Source organism: Cannabis sativa, chromosome 5 (genome assembly GCF_029168945.1).
Source record: "Cannabis sativa cultivar Pink pepper isolate KNU-18-1 chromosome 5, ASM2916894v1, whole genome shotgun sequence".
NCBI classification, from domain to species: domain Eukaryota; kingdom Viridiplantae; phylum Streptophyta; class Magnoliopsida; order Rosales; family Cannabaceae; genus Cannabis; species Cannabis sativa.
Window position 1 is genome coordinate 8,743,077 of NC_083605.1, and position 20,929 is coordinate 8,764,005.

Below are 20,929 nucleotides of genomic sequence, written 5' to 3' on the forward strand. Positions count from 1 at the left end.
AATAATTTATTACTGTTATTTATGGAATTCAGAAATGCATGGTTATGTTATTCAGTAGTTTTCATATTTTGCATTTCCTATGTCTTGATTTCGGAACTCGGCGTTTGGCTCAGTAGAAATCACAACTTAGTATGTTAGTAGTTTGGGGACGGGTTTTAGACATTGGGAATGTCGGGATTGGCCGGGAATTTAGAATTTCCCAAAAATACCCCTTTAGTATGATTTATGTGATTTTATGGTGGAGGGGCAAAATGGTCTTTTTGCCCCATTAGTGTTTTGTCTTATGTGGGTTTATTAAATGAAATAAATGTTTATTTTATGTGTTTAATTGGCTGAAGTAAAGTGGCATATTTGGCTTGTAATTCATTTTTTTCATTTCATTTCAACACTTAGTCAAAATTAGAAGAAATTTTCAAAAACACTCAAAGCTCTCTCTCTCTCTCTTTTCGGCCAAAGCTTGGGCTGCTAGGGCTGGGATTTTTCTGCTCAAAGCTTGTAATTTTCAACTCATCTTTGTGCAATCCTAGTCAAGGAGCCAGTAATCCGCCACTCAGCTTCAGTTCCAGTCAGGTTGACCGGCACACCTGAATTCGGAATCCAGGTAAGATTAGTATAACAGTATGCATATGTAGATTACATGTTTAGCGTGCATGTAGGAAGCCTATTAGATTACATTAGTTGTATGTTGGCTTCGAACCATCCAACCCTGTCACGCTCGGTACGATGTGGAGTATGACCAGCAGCCGGAGTATGACCGGTTTGACCGATCAGGCTGACATTTGGTTGGTGGTTCCGTGCTATTGACCTATCCCGTCGGTACAGGCTGGAGTATGACCAGCAGCCGGAGTATGACCGGTTCGACCGATCAGGAGGATACTTGTCAATAGTACCGTCCCTGTGAACGTTCATAACTCAGTACCATGTTGGACATGGCAGTAGTGGCTCAGTACCATGTTGGACATGGCGGTAGCGGGACTCAGTATCGTGTTGGACACGGCAGTTAGAATTATGTATGAGTATTATTATGCTTTTCTTGCGGGTACGTCGACTCACAGTTTACGTTTATGTGTAGGTAAAGGCAAGGCTATAGCTGATAGACCGTGAGCGAGCTTATGAGATTGTACATGTCGGGGCGGTTAGGCCTGGAGCGTACGATCCTCGGGACAGCAAGGCTGATTTTTGTAACTGGTCGTTAGACGACCTTTATTTTATGTAACAGTTAAACAGTTAAAACTTTTTGTAAATAATTTTATAATCGGGATCCCGAGTCTTTTGTAATATTGTTTTATAAGTTTAATTAAAAAGCAAAATTTTAATTAATCACGTTTTTCCATAAACCTCGTTGATTAGCAACGAGCTGCACAGTATGTTTGAAAATCACGTAATACGCCTAAGTTAGTTAGGGTGTTACAACTAGTATCAAATGTATGGAGTATACATCAGACTGGACCGATATTGTCATTAGATAAGATATCATAAACTTACCGTTATATCTTTCTAAGTCAATATCACTTAGTTGATCTTAGATCAATGGATCTTAATCCTGAGATGATTAGGTTCTGGCTTAAATATATTATTCATGTTCTTTAACTTGTTCGTTAAAGCTAACCAGTTGGATTAGCCCAATGCTTACATATTGGAAACATGGTAGTATAATTGAGTGGGAGCAATAATCATAGATATGGAATCTATAGCTTCTATAAATATTTAGAAGTGAAACGATGATTTTCTTCGAGCTTTACTTAATGTGATAAATGATTGAGCATTCATTTCAGTAATTATATTAGTTTATTGAAATATCATTTACAGGTAGCTAAAGTATTTTAAGGATAAAATACATTAAAGGGTAGGACGGTAAATTTGTCCATACTCGATGTAGATTATCTATAGAGGATCTTTAATTATTTGGATTGAAGTAATAGGTAATTCAAATAACATCTATTTTTTTTGGTATATAGAGTATTTTATGTAATCAGGAGTGCAATTTCAAATCTATAGTGGAGTCAGGAGGAATTAATAAGTTAAAAAATTTACTTGATAAATTTTGGATCTATTTATTGAGAGCTTCATTACATAGGGCCATGATCTACACACTAACTGGGATAATATTGTTTTATAGTCTCAATTACTTGGTTTTAATTAGAATTCTAAATAAGACTATGTCTTGTTTGTGAAATTTTCACTAAGCAATGGATTATTTGAGAAAAAAAGAGGATTTAAGATTTATTTGTTAATTAGAGACTTTGTAAGGTCTAATTAATAAATAAGTTAAATGAAAATTTTATTTGATAATTAATTATAATTATTAAATAGGTAGATTTGACGTTTATAGGATTAGAATTAAAATATGACATTTGTGAAAGAAAAGATAAGGTATTTAAATAAATGAAAAAATTGAAATTTGTAGGACCCACATATAGGGTCGGCCACTTAAGGTTAATTTATGCCATTTTTTTTTTATCTTTTTTTACATCCATATAATTTAAATCCTAACCCTAGATGAAATCCTATATAAAGAAAGAGATGACTCTTATTTTCATAACCTACATCAAACTCCTTTGCTAGATAATTAAAAAATAAAGAGAATCTCTTCTATTCGAATTCCTTCTTCTTCTTCCTTTGAATATTTTAAAGCCTTGGTGAATTGAGAGTATGCACACTCATGTCAAAGCAATACCTAGCATAGTGAGGAAGATTGTGTCTAACCAAATCAAAGGAGAGAAGATTCAAGTTCAGATATTGGTAATGCTCTACTACATAGAAATCAAGGGCCAGAGATCTAAATGAAATGAGTAATTATATTCTACTGCCATCAATGTAAGGATTTCTTAATCTCTTATGTGTTTATTTTATAATTTTAAGAAATTTATATTTAGGATATTAGATTATAGTTTATAATCAAACATACATGTTAGTAAATTTAGATTCTGGTATAAAACAAGTTCCAACCAATAAGAGGTCTTATGTATGCTTTAGTGTGCACTGGACCAGACAACTAGTGATGAGTGAGAGTTGTGAGTCGGTATCAATTTAATTTAGAATAGAAATATTGAAAAATATTTAAATAAATCTTAGGATTAAAAGAGGACATAGAACTTTGTCAGATTACCTAATTCTATGTGATTCTAGCCTAGAATCTCACAAAAAAAGCTATCTATTTTTCATAGTGATTTTCAAAACTCTCTCTCTCTCTCTCTCTCTCTCTCTCTCTCTCTCTCTCTCTCTCTCTCTCTCTCTCTAAGCATTATATTAGTGAGTTGAGTACCGACCTACATTATTTAAGGCGGTACTCAAATCTTTATGGAAGACTGTAAAACTATCACTTTTCGAGTGTAAGAAAGCTATCCTAGTTAATTATCGTTTGATGAATTTCATATTTTAGGATGTTAGATTATTATGTGATAATCAAACTATACATATTTTAATAAATTAATATATTAGTAAACACTTTTTTTTTTAGTAGTTGAGTTTGAGATTATAAAATATTTAAAATGCATACATAATCTACTCCGCTTATAACTAATTAATTTTAACATAAAACCCCAAATATTTTATCATACACCCACCCTACTCCTACTTTTCCATCAACTTTCACATTCTTAACAATGTTTTATATTTCAAGTTAGAGTTGTATCTTATGCATTATTAAAAATACAAAACCTATATCTGTTTCCCCTCTTGGTTTTTGAGGTTTTACCACTTCACCAATAAAATTGTTCTCTTATTTTTCAAAAAATATAATCTAAATTTAATTTCATTAAAAATATAATCAAATTCGAACAGGCTAGAATATAGTATTTATTCAACCATTTATAAGAACAACTGGTTCAGTTGTGTTGATTCTACATGAAATTTCATAACTAACAAATAATTGTTAATTAGTGTTAACCAATTAATTGCGAGTATGCCTAACGAACCAAACGAACAAACGACTCTGAAAGCTGTTGGATTGGCTACGTGTGTCGTTTTGTTATTGATTGATCATTACATGATCAAAATTAAGTTAATCAAATACTAATTCTGAAAAGCAAGTATTTTTATCCTGAAATGATGATGAAAGGGACATTGTGCAAAACAAAAAGTGTGGAAGAGGGTGAGTCAACGAACCACCTATACCTATTAGTACTACAAAAGTGAGTGAAGTGGTGGTGGTGTTTCCCTATTTAGGCCATTTTGTATGGTTTTTTCAACTTTCACTCTTTACGTGTTTACGTGTTGATCATATAGGTTTATCTTTATTTAAATGGGCCCTCCAAACCCAGACATTATCCTCTAAACATATTAGCTCAATCAACGCGTTGTTTTAAGTGGCTCATGCGCCTAACACTTACACAGTGGTAGGGTTACCTAATCAATCACTTCACTTCACTATTGCACACGTCTAATCTCTCAAAAGAATGTCTACTTTTTTGGGAAAAAGGTTCAATAACAATAACCCAACCTCTCTCTTGGTCAAAAATATATTTAAGACCACCAAATCATGTTCACTGACCCACTTTTATCTCATGAACTATTAAGATTGTTAGATTCAAAAATATTTCATGAACTATTAAGATTGTTGGATTTAAGAACTTTTATCTAATTTCATTCAATTTTACTATTTCAGTGATTATTTATGTACTAAACCATGCTCCCCAGACTTTGATATCTATCAAATCATGTCCCTCGAATTTTGACATGTACTAAATTATGTCTCCTGAACTTTCATCCATGTTAGACATTTTTTACTAAAATAGGAAAAAAAAAAAGTCCTTAAATCCAACAATCTCAATAGTTTATGGGACCTTAAAAGTTCAAGGGCATGATTTGGTACATGTCAAAGTGAAAGGAGCAAAAATCCTAATTAACCATATCTAAATGAATATTCTTTACTTTATAGTGGAATCAAAAATTGCAAAAATAAAATAAAATTGCCTTATAAAAAAAATAAAAAATTAGTAATTTATCAAACTAAAATTATGATTTAGAAAAAAAAAAAATCAGTATAATGTATAAAATCAAGATATTTTATTGTGTTTATGAAAGGCCATCTTGATCTCCATTTGTTCCAACCTCAAGGTGGTCTTTTTGCTGTGATAACGAAGTTTATTGGGTTTTGAGTTTGACCTCTCACAACCCACAATAATATTGGTGTATTATTGTATTGGCACAACAATAATAGTAGTTTGGTTTGGTGTATACTATGATTTTAAATAGTGCATTTATTAGAATGATGATACCAAATATCAATGAATGAATAAGTGGCACGAATTAGTCATGGATAAGAAAAGTACTATAGTGTGTTAAGAAAAATAACAAAATATTATAGTTTTTTTTTATTTCTTCTATGATAATTAGATGTTTTTAAAATATAAATAAAAAGTAAATTAAGTTGAGTGTTGCCTTAATATTATTTTTTATTATGAATTATTTATTGCACGTGTCCTGTGCTTGAGGAAAACAGAGATTTTGAATGTGGGCCATAGACAACCGTCTAACCAATCAAAGGTTTTCACAATATTATAGGCTTTATCTACCCAAAAAAGGTGGATTGGGCCCATTCTCGTCATCTGGTCTCCCATAATATATTATATTGGGCCACGTGTTCGTTAGCAAAGATATATAGTTTTGGTATTGGCCCATTGCCTCACTTTCTTTCATTTTTATAAAAAAAAAAATTGTTCCAAATTTTAAATATATATATGTATATGCATATGTATCATATGTACTAGACCATATCCAATGAATCAAGATCTGTTGAAAAATAGTATTCATAATCTATTAAACCAGTCTAACTCTATTACATAGAGAAAGTCTAAAGTTCAAATTCTCCTTCCCAATATAAAAAATAATTTAATTTGAACACATCAAGATAAAAAAAATATAAGTCACTACAAATTAACACAAAATAAATATATTTAAGTGGCACGTTTAATAATAGTGTCGTATTAATATTTACTTTAATTGTAGCATATCACAATCATCTTTCACAATTAATAATAATAATTTTTGGTTATAATTATGTTTACACGATAACACTAATTAATTGCCATAATTTTCATAATTTGATTTCTTTTAAAAAAAATCATATTTGCCTTAATAATCATGTTATCTTGTTGTATGACTTGTCAATTATTAGTATCATGCTTATATTAAAATATTCAATATGTTTAACATGTGTTGTGCCGACACAAATACAAATTGCCAACTCTAATTTTTGTCATATGAAAATTTATCATAACTAAGGTGGCGTTTAGTTGAGGGTATTGAAATGAAATGGAAAAGAAATAAAACAATCTTCATTCTATTTTTTTGTTTAGTTGTATATTAAAATATTGGAATGTCATTCCAATAAAATAGTCTTTCCACCATTTTAATAGAATGACAATAGAGAATCTAACACAGTATTAACATAAACATAACATTTAAAATCAATAATAAATTTGTTACTTAGTTAATCGCAAATTGCTTAAAATAATAAAAAAAAAAGAGTCATGTCCTTGTTTTTTTACATCTAGGAATGAATGATTGATGTGAATAATGGACTAAACCGACTTTAAATAAGATTAAAGTGAATGTTGATAGCATAAGCAATTTTTGTTTTAGAAGGTTGGTATGAGGAAGGTAGAGTGGCTTGGGATAGTACAGGAAAACTTTTAGAGGTTTTTTCTATTAGTAAATAGGGGTGTATGAAAGCTGTGATGACTGAGATTTTTAAGATTAAAGAGGCTTTAAGTTAGATTTAAAGAAAATATTGGGTAAATATTCTACTTAAGACAGATAATTTGGTAACTATCTAGGCGTTACATATGTTCACATGTTTTGATTTGTTACTGCAAGATTGGAAGCTTTTGTTAGTTTATTTAAAGTTTGTTAAGATTTGTTTTATTAAGCATTTTGTATATAAGATTGCGCATTATGTAGCTTGTAGCTGATCTTGTGCTCTTGCTGAATTACATTCTATTATAATAGTTGAAGCAATTTGATTAATAAAGTTAGTATTTTTATAAAAAAAAAATAATAAATTAAGTATATTTTTCAAAAGAATAGTAAATTAAATAATAATAAAGTAATTAATAATGCTGATGGAGTTATTGCTATAATGAGTGTCAAATATTGGCTTAATTTTAGTACGTGATAAATTTAATACAACTTTTACTATGAAATAACTACTTTTTTGAAATGTGTTGTCAATGCAACAAATAGCTGAGAATTAATTAAAGTCCATTGTTTCACATAAATCATAAAATGAAAATAAAGCTACGACAAAGGAATCTCTTCAAATTTAAGACTACGTACCAGTGTGGAAGGAATATCTCTTAAAAATAACTATTGATGAATTTGAAATTTTAAATGTTTTTATAATTTTATTTATAAAAAATATAATTTTTGATATATTTTTACATTGTACTTTTTAATTTATTGTTATTTTTTATTATTGTTTTGATGTTGTTCGGATGTTATTTTGTCATTACTTTAAAGTAATTTTTTTTATTATTTTGATCTTTTTTTTATATAATACTGTAAAAATATAAGAAAAAAATCTTTAAACATAAAATTATAATTTTTTTTTAAAAAAAAATAGTACATTATGTAATTATTTAATTTTTAGCATTTTTTAAATATAAGACTTCTTTTCTACTTTTTTTCAGATTTAATCACACTTTTTTTTTTCATTTTAAGTTAATTATGTGAGATTACTTTCTCTGTATTTTTGTATATGATCGAAAATATATGTTATTGTTATAATAAATATTAGTATGTTTTTTCATAAAGGTAAATATTAGTTTTTTAGTTTTGAATTACATTTAAGTCAATATTTTTTAAATTTATCAATATCTTTTCAATGTCCAAATTTAGTTGTTCAAGTTTCTTTTTCTCCTAAATATATATATATATATATATGGGTATGTTCTTAATGGGTATTACCCATGTATGGGTATTTTATTCTTGACTATTGGATCAAATATCTAATGGTTGATATTTATAGTCATTAATTAAATATTTAAAAATTAATATTTCCTATTTTGTTATTCTCTATATTCCTAAAATACACAAAACTATTAATAGAAATAAAAAATTTATACATAGAATTGTTATTTAAAAAATAAAACACTAAAAATATTAACAAACTATTTTTTTTTTAATAAAAATCATTTTAAAGATTAAATAGAAAAAAATGTATATTTATCTTTTTATAAAATTTCTTCAAACTAGAATTCTAAATTGCATTACTGAGAACAAAAAAAAAAAATTTTAAGCTTTAAGCTTTAATACATATAAAATGTATAAGATTTTTTCTAAACCTAAAATCTTTAATTTCATAATAATTAACAATCATTTATCTGTTTTTATTTTTTAAAAATACTTGAGCTTACCAAAACCTATAAGAACAAAATCAATGAAGAAAATTTTAACAAAAAAATGAATGAAGAAAAAAAATATCATAAACATTATTGAATAATGGCAGTTGCCAACACAAGAATTTCTGCACAAAAAATTATACTTGACCCCTAGACAAGATTATCATCTTCCAATCCTAAGAATATAAATAATGAACAACACCTCATTAGTTATGCTAGGAGAATGATGCATAATAATGTCAAAAAAATCATTAGATGATAATAATATTTCTCTAACAATGATACCCTAAGTAAGAACTAATAAGTATGGTAGCGTTTTATTTTTAAGAGCATGAATAATATTAAGACAATTAGATTCCACAATCAAGCTCTTATTCTCCTAATAAAAAAAACACATTAATATACATGTAAATGATTCTTAGTTTTACAATAATAAATTATTAATAAACTCACAATTTCATAAAATAATAAAGTAGTAATTTTAATTAATTTTTAAAAATAATTTATAATTTTTTTAAACTATTGGTTGTAATTATTATTTCCAATTTTATAAAAAATAAATATAATTTTTTTTTAAAAAAATAATTGTTAGAAACTTACCATAAAAGGTTATAAGATTGTTACCTTATTAATTTTTTTTAGTGTCCATCAATGGGTATTACCCATTAAGAAATGTTCTATATATATATACATATTAAATTATTATAAAATAATATAGAATAATATAAAGTAGATTAAAAAAAAACAGAAAAAGGAAAAGAAGAAGATGAAGAGATAAGAGAAAGTGAATGAGAATTTCTCAGTTCTTTCTTTCAATAGAGTGAATCTCTATTTATACAAAAATATGACTTAAAATATGAGAAACTAAATCAATGTAATAAAAGAAAATACAATTAAGTATTAATGGTGATAATTAATTTAGTGATTTAGACATCCATAAATAATATTTCATAACACTCCCTAAAAAACTTTACTGAAAACTCGGTCAAAAGAAAAAAGTGCAGTATGAATAACTCCTCCTCATTTAGGCATTCGTTAATTAAGATCTTCTAATCGACTAATTCCAATCTTGTATATCGTCTTCTCAAAAAATTACATATTAGTGTTCTCAATTCTTGGTACGAGAAATCTCTTAGTATCATTATACATGTGACTTCATAATCTGTGTATAAGCACTTATCTATAAATTTTCCATTGTAGTATAGTACCAACAATAAAGATTCCATGATTCTGATATAGAACAGAGTAGTAGTTTTAAATAGAAGCAATCAAATGTTATATAAATTATATATTTAGTTTTTCATTAAATATGAAAAATTTATTGGTTTTTGAAACTTTTTTATGTGTGAATCAAATTCTAGGAGTTGTCACTATACTGTTTTTTTTTTCCAATGTACAGAGCTTGAACGTGATATCTCCCTTCTTTAATGATGAAACTTTAAACAATCGAAGGAAGTATAATTATTTTCTTTTCAAAAGTTTATTTCTTAAAAAAAGATCGATTGAATTTCACAGTTGAAGTTTTGTCTCAGTAGCTTCGAGTTGCATTGACCGAATTTGACAGTCGAAGTTTTGAATCTCACAGTCAAAGTTTTTGATCGAAAGTTTTCTATAAGCAATGAATGAGTTTGTTTTTGAATTAAGATTACCGAAGCTTTGAGTAACTTCAATGGTGAGTTATATCGGCACCTTCGATTAATATTTTTAAACAACCTTAATAGTGGAGCTTGGAACGATGCAAACTATTGATGTGTGATTGAAAGTTTTTGGTAAGTAACGATAGAGTTTGTTTTGATTTTTGAGGATCGAAGCTTTGTGTAGCTTTAATGGTGATTTTTTTAGCAGCTTCGATCGACATTTTTGGAGAGCTTCAATGGCAGAGGTTTGAATAATCGAAGGTTTCTTTTGATTTTTTTTTTCAAAGGGTTATATATGGTTCAGCAGTAATGTGATGAGCACCATTTTGAGGAGACAGTGGTTGCTGAAAATTTGTGAGATCTTATTTTTCCAGTTCGGTAAGAATATTTTTAGTAAATTTCGATAAGAATATACATATATAAGTATATTTGTTTTATTCGGTATCTATAATATTGATTTATTAATGGAATAATTACATAATACACTATTTTTTATAAAAAAAAAATTACATTTTTACGTTTAATGATTTTTTTTTTTACATTTTTACAATTTTCCGTAAAAATAACACGAAAACAACAAGAAAACGACATAAAAGTAACATGAAAATAATATCTAAATAACATCAAAACAACAACAAAAAATAACATACATATAACAAAAAATCAACAATAAATTAACATGAATACAACATAAAAAGACTGTATTTTCTGTAAATAAAATAAAAAAATTCGTAAAAATATTTAAAATTCCTTAAAACCGTATTTTTGTAATTTTTTTGGTTATTTTTGTGTATTTGTGAAATTATCCCTTTATTAATTAGGTATATAATTAAAAATTCCCTAGAATTAAATTTCAAAAACAAAATTTTGAGTTACAGGGTATTTTGTCACTCTATATAATTCGACCACTTTGTTTTTTTTGAAAAATTTACACAAAATATTATTTTTGTTGAAAATTTTATATTTTTAAGTTTAAATAATTTGTTTTTTTACATTTTTAAAGCAACAACAACAAAAAAAAAACGACATTAGCGTAATAGAAAATTATTAAAATAATAATTTAGAACAACACAATAACAAGAGTAAAAAATAAGAAAAAACATGAAAATATAAGACCATGTTTGGTATTGTTTTCTGTTTTTTGTTTTAAAAAATTGTTTCTAGAAATGAGAACAAAATATAATTTTTGAAGTTTTTAAAACACAAGTCACGTTTGGTTAGTGATTTTTAAAAACAATATTGACCAAAAGTGAATTGGTTTTTAAAACAGAAAACAACATTTTGTTGTTTTCAAAATTCTTATTTTTTGTAACTTTGTTTTCTGAAAACTATTTTTAAAAAACAAGGTCAAACAAGCCAAATTATTTTTAAAAACAATTTTCTGTTTTTAAACACAAAAAACAGTTTTTTAGTTATGATGCCAAACATGCACTAAAAGTCTATAAGGCTGTTTGGTTTTAAAGTTTAAAAATTGTTTTTTATTTTTTAAAACTGAAAACAGTTTTTAAAACTATTAGGAGTCGTTTGGCAAAAATTTTTAAAAACTATTTTTTAAAAATTGAGTTTTAAAAAACTAAAAAACAGAAAATATCAAAATGCTGTTTTCAATTTTTACAAACAATTTTTTTTGTCTAACATATTATATTTTATATTTTGCTCACATACTCGGATCTTAGACCCGAACCTAGACCCGGATGGGTTAATGTCATGGTATGGTGCTAAAATATTGATTTTTTTTTCGTAAGAAAAAATTTAAAAACAGTTTTTAAAAATTTGTGTCAAACACCATTAAATTTTTAAAATGACAAAAAACTGTTTTCTATTCTCACTTTTAAAAACACAATTTTAAAAACTGAAAACTGAAAACACAACCAAACAAGCTCTATATTTTTTGTAAATAAAATCTCAAAAATCGTAAAAATATTTAACATTTCGTAAAACTACATTTTACTAATTTTTTTTTTGGGTTGTTTTTAGGTATTTATGAAGCTATCACTATTTTGTTTTTTTTTTTTGCAAAAAAAAAACAATTCTGACAGGGGAATTTACATGGTATACTAACTTTTGCTATTTTTTTACAAAAGTACTGTTAGGCGGTATTTTTTTACTTTTTTACTGTGTTTTTTTATAAGTTTCATACTGCAGTATACTGTGTCAAGTTTTCACTGGTATTCTACTATTGTTTTACTAGTGTTCTACTGTTGTTTTGAGTTGTTCTTCTTTGTGTTTTACTGGTGTTTTATAAAAACACAGTATTTTTGAAAAAAAAATCGTGTAACAGTATTTGTGTAAAAATTAACCTAAATTCCAGTATTTTTGTAAATTTCCCTCTGATATTATGCATTCCTGTTTCCTGACATTCTATTTGGGGCTATTTTCAAAAATATGGGAAAAATTATTAAGGTTATGATAAATATGGCATAAAAAGTAAATACCACTAAATATGGCATTATCTAACCAATCAAACTAAAAATATGGTTTTTTTCTAAAAAAAACCATACAAAACATTAAAAAGAAATCTGAATTTAAAATTCATAAAAAATAAAAACTTAATTAAATTACTATAAAAAATATTAAAATTCCCTTCATATTTATTTTTTTTTTAAAAATAAAACAAATAAAACTATAGTGATTGCCGAAGTTGTCACTCGTGCTGGAAAAGTCACGGAGTTCTTGTCGGCACGGAAAAGTCGTCGGAGTAGCCGCCGGTCTGAAAAAGTCGCCGGAGTTCTTCCGGCGCCGAAAAAGTCGTCGAATTAGCATTGTCGTGGAAAAATCACCAAGAAACCGGTTTCGATGTTAAACCGGTTTCTTGGTGATTTTTCGGTAATTTTACCGGGACAATGCCAAGTCCGATGACTATTCTGAAGTTTGATGTCGGTCTTTGAAAAAGTTGCCGAGTAGTTCCTGGTGTTGGAAAAATCGCCGCAGTTATTGCCGCGTAAAAAAAGTCGTCGAAGCTGGCATTGTCGCCGGAAATCATTAGAAAAATCACCAAGAAAGTGGTTTTTTCGTCAAGAAACTGGTTTCTTCACCAAGAAAGTGGTTTCTTCATCAAGGAACTAATTTTGTTACACAACAATAATAAAGATTATGAAAACAAAACAAAAATGATATACACTGAAAATAATTGAAACCAGTTTCATCAATCAACCAAATAGAGAAAAAAAATATAAAAAAATTACCAAGAAACTGGTTTCTTCATCAAGAAACCGAAAAAAAACCAGTTTCTTGGTGATTAGCCCGATAATTTTTCCGGTGACAATGACAATTTTGACGAATTTCCTAGAGTTTACCGTTGGTACTGAAAAAGTCACCCGAGTAGCTGTCGGTGTATTAGTCGTCAGAGTTGCTACCAACGCTAGAAAATTCGTCAGGCCATTTTGGTAATTTTTCTGGCGACTATGCCAATTCTAATGACTTTTCTGAAGTTTACTGTCGGTGCCGAAAAAGTCGCCGGAGTAGCTGCTAGCGTCAGAAAAGTCGTCAAAATTGGCATTGTCAACGGAAAAATCACCAAGAAACCGGTTTCTTGGTGATTTTTCAGTGATTTTTTCGGCGAAAATGCCAATTCCGACGAATTTTCCGGCGCCGGCAGCAACTCCGACGACTTTTCCGGCACCGACCGCTACTCCGGTGACTTTTCCGGCACCGGCAGCAAACTCCGGTGACTTTTCCGACATCAATGACAAATAAAACTTCCTAAACAAATAAAAAGAGTAAATATGGGATTTAGAAACCTAATTACATATATATGGCATATCAAATACTATACAAAAACCTAAAAATAAAAAAATACCATATAAATTGGCCAAACTTAAATGTGCCATATTTATCATAAGAACTTTTAAAATCTCATACTAAGTGTAATTTCCTCTTCTTTTTGGGCTCAAACGCTCAAAGTGAAGCCCACCTCTCAGCCCATTATTGAGTTCAAATGTTCAATTATCAGAGCTCGGATAGTCGGCTAGCCGAAGCAATTATTTCCCGCGAAATATACCTAATGAAATTTCCGGCCATATCGCCGTCCAGATGTTTCCATATTCCGGCGAACTCTCTCGTCAAATCTGAAACCTTGCCCTGCAATATTCTCTGTAGAAACAATCTTCGACGTGTTCCTCCTCACATTCGGCCATCTTTCGCGGCCGTAAACGAGAACAATGGTACCTTGTCGGCCGTCTCAAAAGATCGAGAACCAGTGAGCTTGAAAAATCAAAAGAAATGGATTCATTTCGTGGGAGTCGGAGGCTGTGGAATGTCCGCTCTCGCCATGCTTGCCGTAAAACAGGTAAGTTTGCTAACTTCAATACAAACTTTTCGCGCCAACCAATCTGAGATCAAGATGAATCAGGAAAGTACGTTAAGTTTATGTTGATCGTCGATTATTTTTTATTTTAGGGTTATGAAGTTAGTGGGTCGGATCTTGTATGGAGTAGGTTCATGGATAAACTACAGGAAGCAGGAGTGCGTTTGCATATTTGTCATTCAGTCTCGAATTTGCAAAGGCACAATGGTTCAAGATTGCCTAGTGCTGTAGTCATTTCAAGTGCGATTCCCCAAAACAATGTAGAGATTTTACATGCAAAGTCCACTGGAGTACCTGTGTGAGTATAAATTATGGGTTTTTACTCTTTCAGAATGGAAAATGGGTTCAAGCTATTTTGTTCATTTTCAAATTATTTAATTATTAAAAACTGTTAAAATTTATTCATTAATTACTGACTTGGACGAAGTAAATTAGAACTTAGTCAAGGAATACTTTTTCTATCTTGTCATGACAGTGAGCTAGAGTTGAAATCGATGTCATGTTGTTGAAATCGTTTGTCCTAATGAGCTAGAGTTGTAAAAAATTATTATTATTGTACTAGTTGAAAGCTGATAAGAATGCTTGCTTTCAATGAATATAGACCCTTTCATGACTGAACAATGTGTATGATTGTTTCCTGTTCTTTGCCGTGTTTGCGATCTTGGAAGAGAATGTTGAGTTTGGTAGCTGGATAGATTAAGGTTTATTTTAGCTTCATTATTCTTTTTCGCATGGCAGATTTTTTGTTTTTGTTTTCCCCGTTTCTTAAATACAACATTAGTAATATATATGAGTTCTTATTTCAGATACAAGCGAGATTATTGGTTGGGAAATTTGACACAGCACCATAAGCTCATTGCTGTAAGTGGTAGCCATGGTAAGAATATACAAGCATTTTCTAATGTGTCTATGCATTCACACGCACGTGTTTATATGATACTACTTGATAATTGCAGGGAAGAGTACAACTACAGCTATGCTTGCTTATGTGTTAAATGCAATGGGTGATGATCTTACTGCTGTAGTTGGGGCAGATGTGCCACAGGTATTTTCGGAAATGGAAAAAGAAAGCATAGTGTTTCCCTTTTCTCATTTTCTATATGTTTGCATGTTTGTCTCCTGTGGTTTCGTCTTTTTGATTGATTTAGTAAAAGTGAAGTCCGTGGATGCTCTAAAGTCTGAAACAGAATTACATCTAAACAGATCGTGTATGCAGTTCACAGGAGGAAATATTATTTCAGGAAGCAGTGAAACATTTGTACTAGAGGTACTGACTTGATGATTTACGAGAGATTTCTAAGCTATATGTTTTAAGTATTTAATTATTTAGCAGTGTGACCTTGCTCGGAGTTTTCAAAATAATGCACTTTAGGTTTAAAAGCTGGATTGGTTTGCCCAATGAAAAATGTTAAGTGGAAGCCTGGCAGGGTATGATGATGTATGAGGCCTTATCATATACTAAACATTACTTCGATATTGTCCTCTTATATCCAAGGTCCTTGTCATCTGGAAGAGAATGAGGCTTTAGTAGTTTAATCTCCATACTTGAATCATTCTCCAAAAAGGCTGCAAATATTCTTTTGTGATGTATCTTTGATTGTTTTATATGTGCACAGATTGTAAGGATCGAAGCCTTATGCTCATGCATTTTCTTGTTTGCTAGGCTGATGAATACGATGGGTGCTTCTTGCAATTATCACCTCAAATAGCTGTCGTGACAAACCTGGAGTGGGAGCACGTTGATATTTTCCCAGATGAGGTTTGGAGTCTTTATGTTCTGGTACAAAAGATTCTTTTACTATATATTTCCCACTATCAACATCTAAAATCATTCTTTACTATCAATCAGGAAGCAGTTAAAACCGCCTTTAGGAAATTCATAAATCGAATAAGGAAGGGTGGACATCTCATTTTATGTGGGGATAGGTATGTCACTATATACTTTGGACATGGTCTCAGCTAGCACCAGCACCAGAAGATATTGATACATGCAATGTATTTGGGTTGCATGTCTTAGTTAAGTTCAATTCATTTTGCTGTTAAAATCACCAATTTTCTTTTGAAGGAAACTACAGTGAAGGTGCAAAATCCTTGCTGTGCCACTGTGAACAGACAATTGGAGATGGTACAAGGAGTGTAATGCCAATTTCAAGCTCAGAACAATGTGCTGATAACTATAAGATAACCACATATGGAATATCAAGTTCTAATGACTGGCAGGCATCATCAATTACTCAAAACTCTGAGGGTGGTGTTGATTATACAGTGGTATTTCACGATTCTTGTTGAAGACTTTTTTAATAAACTATGTTTTACTATTCTTGTTTGAAGAATTTATCAAGTTCCGAAGGTCAAAGATGCATGCTAAACAACATTGGAAAACAACCATAACAATACTTGAAGGCTATCATTTTTCTTTTTAAAATATGAAATTGATTTTCTCAAAATGAACACAGAAAGATACTCTCTTTCATGTAAATGTGGCAGATCAAGTTATGATGGGTTTACCATTCAGAGCGAGCACTGTATATTAGTTTCCTTGTTCCCATTTCAAGGTTCTTTGGCTTTTCTTTGTTTTGTTTTCAGTAATCATAAAAATGAAAATTTTAAAGCTTTGAGCTGATGGACTCGTGCCTATTTAATAATTTGTTATGCACAGCTAGTCACTGATGGAAAAAAAAAAGTCAATTGGAAATCTCCATTGTGTGCTTCTATTTTTTTCTTGAAAATACTAGATGCATACTTGCATTTTGTTTTCAAGCTTTAGTGTAAGAAAAAGGTTGAATTCTTGCAGTGTCATTGGGGATGTCCAGTGGCAGACATCAGCCTACAGATTTCAGGGATTCATAACATCCTCAATTCCTTAGCGGTGAGTGATTTGTAACCCTTTTGTTGGTAAATAACCTCAGGAATACTTTGGCATTTTATAATATTGAGTTTGTAAAATCTATGTTTGATTAAATACTCAAGATTTTATTCTTCGGAATGGAGAGCTTAAGATGTAATGATCATCTGTTTGCTAACTCTCTGATCTGTCATTTCTCTTCGATACAACCTTACATAACAGGTTATTGCTACAGTAGCTGCAAAAGTTACAAACCAAAGCCAGATTTATGATACAGTAGATCATTTGAGGTTGCACTTGAAAAAATTTAGAGGCCTTTCAAGACGTTTTGAGATGATTGGAAGTATCCATGGATGCCATGTGTTTGATGATTATGCTCATCATCCCACAGAGATTCGTGCAGTTCTTCAAGCTGCACGGCAGAGGTTCCGTTCGAAGGCTCTGTTGGTAGTGTTTCAGCCTCATTCTTTTAGGTAATAACTATTATACTTTATTGAGGTGCATAGTTGCTTAGCTCTCTATTTTCACATTGGTCATCATAACCTCTGCAGTCGTCTAGCAGCACTGAAAAATGACTTTGCCGTTGCCCTTAGTGATGCAGATCAAGTTATTATAACTAAGGTATACACTTATCTTGTAACATAAGTTTAGCGTAACTTTCTTGCTAGAGATAATTGACTGTTGGCTTATAAATTTAGGTTTATGCTGCTCGAGAAACACAAAATTGGAATGTTAATGGAAAGGATTTATCTGCTTTGATAATTGGTCCACCATCGGAATACATTCCTTCGCTGGTAATAACAATAAACTCTGTAATTTGTTATTGGGCTTTCCCTTTAATCCTGAAAGAATTTTAAGAAGAGAGAAAATAAATTTGGAACTAGTATGGGAACATGATAGCAACGTCTGAAAAAGCAATGTGTTAGTAATTGGTGTAATAATACAATATGGTTTGGTGGCCTCTGCAGGAGGATGTGGTGAATAAGCTAGTGCTTCAAATATGCGAGGATCCCCATCGAGAGATTGTTATTTTAACACTTGGATCGGGTATTAATATATGAAATGGGATTCTCATTCAATGTATATCTTAGTTAACAAAAGGAAATATTCATTAACTTGTTTATTTTAACAGGTGATACTACCACCGTGGGACCAAAACTGCTCAAGAAACTGCAAAAGAGACTACAAGAAGACTCTTAACATTAGGGGCTTGTGATATTTTCAGTTTGAAAATTACCATTACATTACCAAACTGGAAGTTTCCCATGCCTGTGGCTGGCAAGTGGCAAACTCCTTTTGTGATCAAGTTACTCCCATTTCGTGGATTGAAACAATAGCTATGAAATTAGGGAAGAAGAATAAAGTAAAGAAAGTGGCTAAGGAAATAGTTGGAGGAATGAAAAACTTCACCTTGGCTGAACTAGCTAGTATCCGGTACTTCATCATTAAATTACACTGATCCATGCTTGGCAACATCATGTATTATTTGTTTCTCATACATAAAAAATTTGATGATATATGCTGCATAGATAGTATAGTATCGTGACGATCTTTTTCTTGGTCAAACAAATAAAGAGACATAGCAAATCCTTTCATTCTTTTTTCCTCAAAAGATAAATACAGCAACCAAGATAGCCTTGATTGTTTCCAATATATGAGCCACAAACATCGATCTTGAAACTACAACTAAAAAACAAATTAGAAACAAAATCATAGAATTAAGGCAAACTCTTATCACCTGACTGTACACAGCTAACTATAAAACCACAAAGCTTAATAAGAATACATTAAATTCCTCCATTCTGAAACTAAAAAAAGGAAAACAAAATTGTACACACACACAAAGAAAAATCTTGCAACTTTTTCTTTTTTTAACTACTAAACTCCACAAGTGTTGAATTACTATTAACTAACCCCCAAAAAAGGAGAAAAAGCCACGCTTCTTGGGCTCTTCTTCAACCATGACAGCCTTCATACTATCTTGCTCAACCAGTCTCCAAGCTGCTTGCTCGAAAGCCAAGCCAGCCAATGTGGGTGGCTTATTCAAAACCAAAGGGTACCCTCTATTGGTGCTCCTGATTACTTCTGAATCCTCCGGAATCACTCCCAGTAAAGCCAAGCCCAACATTTCTTGTACATCCAACACTGACATCATATCCTCACCTTTGATCATATCAGTCCGAACCCGATTCACCATCATCTTGATATCCCTTATTCCATCACACTCTAACAGCCCCGTCACCCTATCAGCATCCCTCAAGCTCGTAATATCCGGCGTTGTCACTAGAATCGCCTCGTTCGCCGGTGTAATGGCCGTAATAAAGCCAGCGTCGATGCCTGCCGGGCAATCGATGATAATGAAATCTGGGCAACCTTCTTGGCGTGATTTCAATGCGTCAACAAGCCAAACCAAAGCTTTCCCACTAAACCCCATTGGCAATTTCGACCTCGGCTTCGAAATGCAAAGCAACTCGAAGTTGGACCACCGCTTATCCCTCACCAGAGCCTGGTCCAACCTACAATCGCCATTGAGAACCTCAACGACGGTGTAATTGACGCGATTCTCGAGTCCGAGGAGGAGATCGAGGTTGCGGAGGCCAACATCGGCGTCTATGGCAACTACGGAGAAGCCAAGTCGGGCGAGGGAGAGACCCACATTGGCGGTGGTGGTGGTCTTGCCAACGCCGCCTTTTCCAGAGGTGATGACGACGACTCGGGGTGTGTCGCCGGCCAACTGGGGCTTCCTATTCCATTGAAGAACGGAGCGTATGGAGGAGGGTTTAGGGTTGGGATTGGATTTTGGGAATGTGGGTTTTAGGGTTTTGGGATGGTTGAAAAGGGTGGGTGGGTGAGTGGTGGCGGGGATGGAGTAGTAATGGTTGGAATGAATGGATCGGAGTGAGAGCATTGCTATAGGTATGAGTAAAGGAAGAGCATGTGAGTGTGAATGAGGATTGAGTAAAGAGAGGTTTTAGGATTAGGAGCTGAGCAGCCTCGTCATTGCATCATCCTCCTCTCCTGCTCCTCCTAATAGCCTAATCACACTGCTGTGTTTGAAACTAAAATAATATAAGAAACCTATATTTTTTTTTTTAAATAATTAGTAATTTTGCTTTGAGCTTTTTACACAATTAAATTGTAGTTATTAAGATATACTACTTGTTAATAATATTTTCCAAATATAACTTTTAGGTTAATTTGATCTTTCTATCTTACTATTCATTTTTTTTTTTTGTGAAATGAGTGATACAAAGGGTAATAATTGACAAATGAATGCAAATTAAGGAATGCTAGTGCTATTGACAACTTTTTATTAAAATCTTTTAGTTAAAATTTTATGTCCGAAAATACATGCCGAAATATTTTTTAAAAATTTTTCTTCATGGCAGTGTTCTTTATACTTACAACATCATCTCTGTAAATTTTTAAAAATTTTCAAATAGTTGACAATACCAAAAATACGTTTGAAGTTTTTTGAACGCGCGTAGTAAACTAGAATTAAGAATTCTGTTTTTAGTATTGTAAACTATTCAAAAATTTACAAGAATTATTCTGTAACTATAACGAATACTGCTATGAAAAAAATATTCTAGTATGTGATTTCGGCTGTGAAGACTGACTAAGAGGTTGTAATTAACACTTCTCTAAATATTTAATTTTACATTGGCCTAAATGGCACATTTTACATATTGGACATTCAGGATAGGGTCGCCACTTCTTACTCTCACCTTGACCGCTATCTTGGTCATCCTGGAACCTTTTGTTCTATCCCACAATTGGTGGTTTATTTAATTTTTGC

The 20,929-nt window shown here is 31.1% G+C and overlaps 2 protein-coding genes across 3 annotated transcripts; one reads left to right on the forward strand and one right to left on the reverse strand.

Moving 5' to 3' along the window:
- The first annotated feature begins 13,902 nt into the window (after nucleotides 1-13,902).
- LOC115716599 (uncharacterized) lies at nucleotides 13,903-20,173 on the forward strand. Of its 2 annotated transcripts, XM_061116062.1 has the most exons (14): nucleotides 13,904-14,267; nucleotides 14,378-14,583; nucleotides 15,092-15,162; nucleotides 15,242-15,330; nucleotides 15,502-15,552; nucleotides 15,949-16,044; nucleotides 16,135-16,211; nucleotides 16,361-16,553; nucleotides 17,080-17,154; nucleotides 17,353-17,603; nucleotides 17,682-17,751; nucleotides 17,829-17,924; nucleotides 18,099-18,177; nucleotides 18,263-20,173. In XM_061116062.1, exons 1-14 carry the CDS (start codon nucleotides 13,917-13,919, stop codon nucleotides 18,328-18,330), a joined length of 1,773 nt encoding a protein of 590 aa, XP_060972045.1. In that variant the 5' UTR covers nucleotides 13,904-13,916; the 3' UTR covers nucleotides 18,331-20,173. The 2 variants fall into 2 exon arrangements, with proteins under 2 accessions (XP_060972046.1, XP_060972045.1); XM_061116063.1 differs by lacking the exon at nucleotides 17,829-17,924 and having other exon boundaries at nucleotides 13,903-14,267.
- On the reverse strand, nucleotides 18,682-20,038 carry LOC115716600 (septum site-determining protein minD homolog, chloroplastic). The gene has a single exon (XM_030645429.2). It carries the CDS (start codon nucleotides 20,036-20,038, stop codon nucleotides 19,040-19,042), a length of 999 nt encoding a protein of 332 aa, XP_030501289.1. The 3' UTR covers nucleotides 18,682-19,039.
- Nucleotides 20,174-20,929: the final 756 nt, after the last annotated feature.